At 46.9% G+C, this 8,628-nt stretch overlaps 1 protein-coding gene across 1 annotated transcript in view; it reads right to left on the bottom strand.

Annotated features, from left to right (window-relative positions):
• Nucleotides 1-308: 308 nt before the first annotated feature.
• Rab22a (RAB22A, member RAS oncogene family) overlaps nt 309-8,628 on the bottom strand; it is a 46,643-nt gene continuing 38,323 nt past the window's right edge. Inside the window, exons 4-7 of the mRNA XM_059262020.1 lie at nt 7,416-7,487; nt 7,232-7,338; nt 6,574-6,683; nt 309-1,109 (exon numbers count right to left, since the gene is read on the bottom strand). Coding sequence (XP_059118003.1) covers nt 1,012-1,109; nt 6,574-6,683; nt 7,232-7,338; nt 7,416-7,487 — 387 coding nt within the window. The 3' untranslated portion in view covers nt 309-1,011. The remainder of the gene's footprint in view (nt 1,110-6,573; nt 6,684-7,231; nt 7,339-7,415; nt 7,488-8,628) is intronic.

The raw sequence follows: 8,628 nt of genomic DNA, 5'->3' as shown, positions 1-8,628 counted from the left end.
GTCTTTATTACCATTTCCAGATGGGATGCAGAGGGGCGCGGGAGGAGGAAGGAAGCTGTGAGCTAAGTGCTCTATGCTTCTGCACAAGGTGAATGTGCTTCAAAATTTTCTGTGGACCGGCAGAAAAACGGGGGACGGTGGGGGGGGGGGCACACGTGAGACAGGGTACAGGACTAAATGGAGTACTGAACAGAATTCAGAAGTTATTAATGTATTTACATAATTTATAATTTTAAAGCAACGGTCTCATAAATATAGACTACAAATATACATTTGCTAGGCAGCACACATTTTTTTTTCCCCATCAAAATACCTGGGCCAAAAAACAAAAAACCATTTCCTTTGTTCTTTCTCTCTTCCTTTTAAACCACTGTTCATCAGTGTAGACATATGTAACTCAACTGGCTCCAAGGAGTGTCTCTACACCATCCCCTGGGCCACGGGAACTTATTTAGAAAGGTAATGATAAAACTAATATGTGGTGACATAAACAGGGTCCGAAGTAAACCCAAGGTGAGTCAGGCTGCTGCTGCCGCTGCGTGTTAATTTACTGTGTAGGAAAGTGCATTAGAGATGGTGGAGACTGTCCCAGGAACAACTGTCCTTCCACTGTGATCACTTTCTATATCTTAAATGACGCAACTCTGATACAAGAGACAAGGACCTTTTCCCTTAAGATCCATGAAAGTGCTCATTTCCCTTTACAAATGATACATGACATCCTGATTACAAAAGCACCAGCAATTCAATCCTACCATCCATATATCAGACGCTCCTTTCAGCTAGGTCAATAGCCAAGGATGTGGTCCCTTTGCAAGCCAGAGTCCGCACCACAAGTCTGCAGATGGAAACACCTGCTGCAGTTTCCCAAGAGAACCCAACAGCCAGTTCCTCTGAGTCCTTTCTGCATGAAGAAGACTCCAGGGCACGAGGCGGCTGCCAATGGCAGGGACTGGTCCTCCTGCACCGTCCAGGACCACCCGCTTCTTCATCAGTGTGGGGCCTGGGTCATCAGCAGCAGCTTCGCTTTGGCTCTGACGGCTGTCTTCGGAGTTTGAAGCCCTTGCCGCCAGACGGCGGGTTGGCATCCGTGGATGGAATTCTTCGGCCTGCACCAAAGGGAGAGGACAGGAGAGGAGACATAAGCTTTGATTTCTTAATCGGTTCCTTCTCAGACACAATTTTGGCAATGCAACGTGGCAGTTTCACTGAGGTTAGGACAAGGAAGATGATCAAGATGACAGGGACAGTGTGCCTGTTCACTCTGACCTAGCATCACCTAATGTCCGACCTACAGGACACCTGCCACAGTGAAGACCATAACATTGCCATGGCACCAGTCTTTCAGATGTCACTAGTTCTTCAACTAACATACTTCTTCTATTAGAGGATCCAAATAAGGATACCAAACAGCATTTAGTAAACGTTTTCAACACAAAAATTAGACTAAAAACATTTTCTCTTGAGCCAGTAAACACAAACACATTTAGGGAAAAAAACAAAAACAAAACAACAACCAACGTGCTTGGTTCCATGTCTCATGGCAGAGACCATCACAGGTATGTGGATACTCCCAGATGTGCCCAGCTCCTCTGCCCCTTAGGATGGTCCCTCACAGTACACAGTGGGCTGCTGCTTCTCTCAATAGTTGAGCATGTGCATTGCGCCTCTTAGACTAATCATTCCTCTACTGATGGACACCAAAATCCCCAGGACTTCAGTGTTTTGAGCAACTGTGTGTGGGGGATTAAAGAACTGGAAGAGAGGAGCCAGGGCACTGTTCTACTCCTGGGCGTTTACCTGACATGGGCACCAAATTCCCAGTGACTACCCACTGCAATTTAACTTTTGACAGATGCCACCATGGTGCTCTCTGACAAACAATGTAGGAGAGAGGGACAGGCTTCACTTTACTGCTCTGAGAGGCTAATGTCAATTTCAAGAAGAACCTTCAATCACTGTCCACCCACCTGGCTGACATGGTTCAAGGCTGCTTCTTGTACAAAGGCTTTCCTGCCCTCCCGCTTCTGTGCTATTCTAACCCTCACACACCATAAAGCACCAGGACATCAGCAACATGCTGGACTTGTTTTCTGTGTGACTGGCATCCTCATACTAGACCGGGCCCTCCAGTCTTTCCTGTTTTCCACTGTGGCACTCCCAGATCTCTGTGGCACAGCACCAGGCAGAGAGAGGCTTTCTGTCTGTCTGTTTCAAGAGAGAATGAACAGACTGGAATATCTGACATCAGCAAGGCTGAGAGGAAATCCCTGACAACCCTCTGGGTGTGGTTGCAAAGCCTTGAGGGATCCCCACTGTGGGTGGTAACCTGTGTAGACAGCACACAGTATGACTTCTACATGGACAGAAAGTGCTCTACAACTCTCCAAATGTGTCACGGCACTGCTGTGAATAAATCACAGATGTAGTTAAGTCTCTCGAAGTTTCTTGTCATTATGATCCTCTCAATAAACAGAAACTGAAATACAGCTGGTACCACAGAGGCAGCTGTGAAACGTGACAAAGTGCTTTAGAAGAAAGCAGAAGACAGCTTGATGGCGGGGCACAGCCAGTGGTTCCTTAAGCGGGAACTACACTGACCATAAAGGAGAGCGAGGACAAAGTGAACTCAGATAAGGTTAAAAAGCTCAGTTCCTTGAAGAATTGATTCGGAAATCCAAGTCAAACCAAAGGGGAAGGTGTTTCCAACACACACAGTCAACCAGGGACTGACAGCCAGGTAAAGCACAAGTCGTTAGGAGGGGATGGGGACTCACTCGGCAGAAGGCAGGCAAGAGGGAAAGAACTCTGGAGAAGAGGACACCAGCTACCATCCAGGTAGAGATCTGTATGTGGACAGGCGCTCAGTTTCAAGGCAGAAACAGAGATGCAGGTCCTGCCTCTTCCACAGACTGACAGGGAAGACATCTTATACACCACTGCTGTGGGCAGCAGCTGGTACAACTACCACTTTGCAAACTGTTTGGCAGTAAAGTCACAGAAAACACATGCAAACCTAATGACCCAGCAATTTTTCTCTTAGGCACAGAGATACTGAGCAAAAATGCATCCAGATGTTCCCCAGAGGACACAGGATGTTCAACAGAGCAGCCTGCAATTGCCCTGAGTTAGAAACAACTGCCCAATGTCTGTCAACAACAGAAGGGACAATTATACTGTAAACAGTCCCCATTTCTTCCTTTTCAACTCTGAGTTCTGACATTAACATACAGTAGCCACGTGAATGAATCTTCTGCAGCTGTATGGGATGTACAGACAATTTAAACATGTAACATAGAATAGAAGCCGGACACAGAAGGGTAAATATGGCTGGTAATGTAGTTCAGTTTCCAGCACCAAACAGGCATGGTGTTGTCAGTCTAGTCTAGGAGTCAGGAGACAGAGAAAGGAGGCTATCAAAGTTGTCCTCATCCTCAGTCACAGAGTGAGTATGAAGCCAGGCCGGGCTATAGAAGAAGGAGACAGTAGAGGACAATGGAGGAAATACAGCAATAAAGTGCTGGCACAGTATTTAACCCCAGCATTTGGGATGCAGAAACAGGCAGATCTGAGTTCAAGGCCAGCCTGGTCTACAAATGGAGTTCCAGGCTAGCCTGGGCTACATAGTGAGATCTTATCTCAAAAAAAAATATAAAACAAACAAAAACTAAAATAAAACCAACTGGAGTTGGCTATCAGGATGGTGTAGTGGGTAGCCATTCCAGCTTTGGTCTGGAAGTTCCAACCCCTATTGGGGCTTCGGTAACTATCACGCCTACAAGGCGGGGCCAAGAGAGCGCCCTGAAGACCCGAGATCCGGATGCACCGCCCTCTCTTGGTTCCCGGACCCTGGACGCTGGAGGTAGACCGAGCAGAGTTCTCCAGAGAACACCGTTGGACTGTGCTGCATCTTTCCCAGAACCCGCAACCTACCTATCCCTTCATTTGTAAGTTATACCACTAAATAAACAACCTCCCTTTTAACTACGTGGAGTGGCCTTAATAATTTCACCAATAGATGGGTTACCCTTGACGTGGGAGCAGCTGTGCCTCCCTGAGTGTCAAGCACAGGCTTTGTTCTTTCTGAGAAAACCCGCCACACCTTGGTGCTTCCTGTATGTATACTATGCTTCAACCCAAAGCTTGTGTGCCAGGCCCAAGTTCTCTGACAACACTAAGGAACACTCAAGACGGCTTCTCTCTCTGAATGGTTTCCGTCTCTGTGGCCATGTTCAAGTCTTCTCAGTGATGAGTGTGCACCATGTCTTTGTCTCTTAATCTCTGCAGTGCTGGCAACTGAAGCCAAGGCCTTGAACATGCCAGGGAAGTCACTACCACAGGGCTGCACCCTGCCTGGCTAGGTGCTGGTGTAAAGGTTTGCTGCTTGTTTACTTTTGAAACTGCTATACTATACAGAAAGGACCCACAACCTACCAAGAATAGCTCAGCACATGTCACACTATATACAGACATCTAAAGACTGGTAAGGTCCTGACAAACCTTATGTTGCCTTCCAAGAATGAACCTGGCTACTGCTAGTTATGAGCACCATGCCTTACCCCTGAAATGAAGAGAAATGCTTGAGTGTGCCAGTGGCAGACCACTGGCTGTGATGTCTGCCAGACTCTGAAAAGGTTTAAATTAGTAGTTAAACTAAAACAATGGAACACATACATAAAAATCCAGATCTCTGAGCCATCTAAACCATTGCAGAACTAGATGTTTGGACTCATAAATTCTAGCATTTTGGAGGCTGAGGCAGGGGGACTGCTGTGAGTTCAAGCCTGAGCTAAAGAGTGAGACTCTGAGCCCCTGCCTCAAAAAGGAAACACAAAATGAGAACAAAGCACACCTAGTCTCTGGAACGCAGAGCGGCCCTAACTGTTGTTCCTGGTCCAGCCCATGGGGACTGCCCTTCTGCTCCCTGGGAAAGTCCCTGGTGGGCCCTGCACTTCCTGACTTTCACCTTCACCAAGGCCAAGAGCTCTTAGAGCTTCCAGCTACTTGGGATTTCAACCTAAGGGCAGTTAACGGGTAAATGCACTATGCTTGGATGGCTGCTCCCTCCATTTGGGAGCTGGCTATGCTCTGTGAAAGCAAGTAATCCAGTTTTTTGAGGCCTGTGCTGTCAGGCCTCAGCCCTCACCTCACTGCCTCAGAGTCCTTCCTCAGGCCTCAGCCCCCACCCCACTGCCTCAGAGTCCTTCATCAGGCCCCAGTTCCCATCCCACTGCCTCAGAGACCTTCCTCAGGCCCCAGTTCCCATCCCACTGCCTCAGAGTCCTTCCTCAGGCCTCAGTTCCCATCCCATTGCCTCAGAGTCCTTCCTCAGGCCTCAGTTCCCATCCCACTGCCTCAGAGACCTTCCTCAGGCCTCAGCCTCCATTTCCCTGCCTCAGAGACCTTCCTCAGGCCTCAGCCCCACACCCCACTGCCTCAGAGACCTTCATCAGGCCTCAGTCCCCACCCCACTGCCTCAGAGATATTCATCATGCCTGAGCCCCCACCCCACTGCCTCAGAGATATTCATCAGGCCTCAGCCCCCATCCCCCTGCCTCAGAGATATTCATCAGGCCTCAGCCCCCATCCCCCTGCCTCAGAGATATTCATCAGGCCTCAGCTTCCAACTCTTTTCCCCAGAGGGGCTTTCTTGGACGTTCTGCACACCCGCTTACATCTATTTCATTGCTTTCTTCATAACTCTTATTATTATGTGGAATGAACCTATTTATCTGGAGTTCATTGCTTGACTCGCTCAACAGAACACGCACTCCAGGAGAGCAAGGGCTGTGTCTGTCTTCTTTAGGCTGGTTCCCTTGAGTCTGTAACAGTTCCCAATAAATATTTTGATGAATTTGAATGAAATGAATAAACAGAAGCAATCTGCAGAGAATCCCAAAGGCATGAACCAGCTTCTCTCACCTACCATCAACACACTAACACTGAAGGAAGAGAAGGGGGAAGAGATCTGACCCTTCCCTTGCCGAGGACTAAGTTTTGAGGTTTTCTTACAGACAGACCATACCCACATTTCATTTCCCTTGAGTTATTTTGTTCTTTTTTTCTTCTAGAATCTTTAGTCATTTTTAACCCTGTGCATGTCTGTGTATAGGTATGAGCACAGGAGCACAGCTGCATTCAAAGGCTGGAAGTGCTGGATCCCCTGGAGCTGGAGTGACAGGTGGCGGTGAGCACGATGTACCTGCTGGGAATGAACTCAGGTCCTCTGCAAGAGCAGTGTATGCTCTTAGCCACTAAGCCATCTTTCCAGACTATTCTGTTCATTTCTGATGGCCTTGGATGAGTAACTCAAACATGTTTAGAAGAGGAGAGCAGAAGGCAGCTGCAACACAGAGAGACATTCTTTCTTTCTGGAAAGGTACTCACTACCAAGCAATACCTCTCCAGAAACCCCACCTTGACAGAGACACTGACCATCCTCATCTGCTAAATTCTCCTTTCATAGACACAGTCTCAGAGACTACTTCAAACAAATTGGGTTCTAACTAGAAAGAAAATTCTGTTTGTGTTTGCCCTGAACAGAGGAAACCCGAAAAATGCAGGGATACTTACTAATTTCTATAAAGAGTTCATTTATGTTTATTGCATTCTTTGCGCTGGTCTCTACAAAGATGGCATGAATGGAGTCGGCATAGTCCTTCGCATCTCTCTCCATGACTTCTCTGGAAGGCAACAATTGCTAATCAGAGGTTCTGCTCTGAAGACCTTCCCTTCATTCCACCCCGTACAGAAGGACACCGGATCAGCTGCAGCATGAGCCCAGACAGTCTTCCCAGCTACACAATTTTTGTGACAAGATTTTCTCCAACTCCTATATTAAACAAATAGCCCCCCACCCCAAGCAAAGCAAAACAAAACAAAACAAGGTCCTGGCTCTGGGAATCAGATGTGGTACACTGAAACTGTCAATAAAATGCACTTTTTGGATTCAGTTACTCTGTGTCATAGCAGCCTGAGAGGCAACGATCTCAGATAATGTCATGTGGGATACCACCAATGTTTGAGTAAATTACACGCCTGTCTACATGTAATATAATTAACTCCAAATGCCTTTAGTCTTCATTTTAGCTTGAAACTTCAGGGCCAACCACATAACACAAGAAATTTTTCAATGTCAGAGATAAAATAAAAGCTAGACTCTTACCAGGGATGTGGCTCATTAGAAAAAGCACATGTAATCGGCATGGGGATCTCTTGTCTAATAACTCACCTGACATCGCTAAGATCGCATTTGTTCCCTGCAATGGCAACAACAATGCTAGGGGGACCATGCTGGCGGAGCTCTCTCACCCAGTTCTTCAATGTTGAAAACGTCTCCTGCAACAGCAAAGGAGAGTAGCTAGAGGCCTGAACAACAGATGATAGCGTCTAAGAAGAAATAAATACAGTCTTACTTCTTTTGTGATATCATAGACGATGATGGCTGCCGCTGAGCCTCGATAGTACATCGGTGCCAAGGCACGGAACTGCAGAGGGAGAAGAAGCAATGAAACTGGGACGGCCAGTTAAGGATAGCCTCTTACAGACTCAAGTCCATTATCCCTGCACAAAAGGTAATCTTTCTCTGAAGCCACAGAAGATGACATAATGTTTCACAGCAAATGAACCTGTAATTACTAAAGGCCGAGACTGATGGTAGTGCTGGAATGTCTCAGAAGATGGTCTAGAAAACAGCTTTAGAGGAACTGAATATGGGACTATAAACAATTCTTTCAGCTAAGAAAGCTTTTTAATTGAACTCAACGTTGTAATTCCCAAATTCATTTGTTCAATAGTCCTTTAAACTTTGGCTTCCCAAACTAAGGAGATAAAAACACTGCTGTAGCCGGGCGGTGGTGGCGCACGCTTTAATCCCAGCACTCGGGAGGCAGAGCCAGGCGGATCTCTGTGAGTTCGAGGCCAGCCTGGGCTACCAAGTGAGTTCCAGGAAAGGCGCAAAGCTACACAGAGAAACCCTGTCTCGAAAAACCAAAAAACACTGCTGTAGCCAGAGAGGTCAAGGACACTATGGGAAGGCTCACACAATCAACTCACCTGGGATCATAGGGGCTCGCAGAGACTGAACTGACAGCCAGGGAGCCAGCATCAGACTGACCTGAGCACTCTGCATATATGTTACAATTTTATGTAGCTTGGTCCTCTTGTGGGACTCCTAACAGTAGGAAGAGAGGCTGTTTCTGACTCTTTTATTGGCTTTTGAGATCCTACTCCTCATACTGGGTCGCCTTGCCAGCCTTAATACATGGGGAGGTGCTTAGTTTTACTGCAACTTGATATGTCATGTTTTATTGATATTCATGGGCAACCTGCCCTTTCCTGGATGGAGACAGAAGAGGCCGGCATTGGGAATTGGGAGGGGGTGGGGGAGGAGGGTATAGGAGGGGAGGAAGTCGGGGAGGCTACCACCCAGCTGTAAAATAAATAGATGAATTAAAAAACAAAACGAAACAAACAAAAAACCACTGCTGTAAACAGTTCTCCTAGACATGAATGCATATTTAAATTCACTACTTGCACGACTTTGCAACTTGCTTTTCTGACATCTGCATACATAGGTCTCATTTCACTTCCACAATGTCACACTATCAGTAGTTTCTGCCTCTTCCC

The sequence above is a fragment of the Peromyscus eremicus genome, chromosome 4, assembly GCF_949786415.1.
Source record: "Peromyscus eremicus chromosome 4, PerEre_H2_v1, whole genome shotgun sequence".
Lineage (NCBI taxonomy): Eukaryota > Metazoa > Chordata > Mammalia > Rodentia > Cricetidae > Peromyscus > Peromyscus eremicus.
This window is presented reverse-complemented; position numbering and strand designations above follow the sequence as displayed.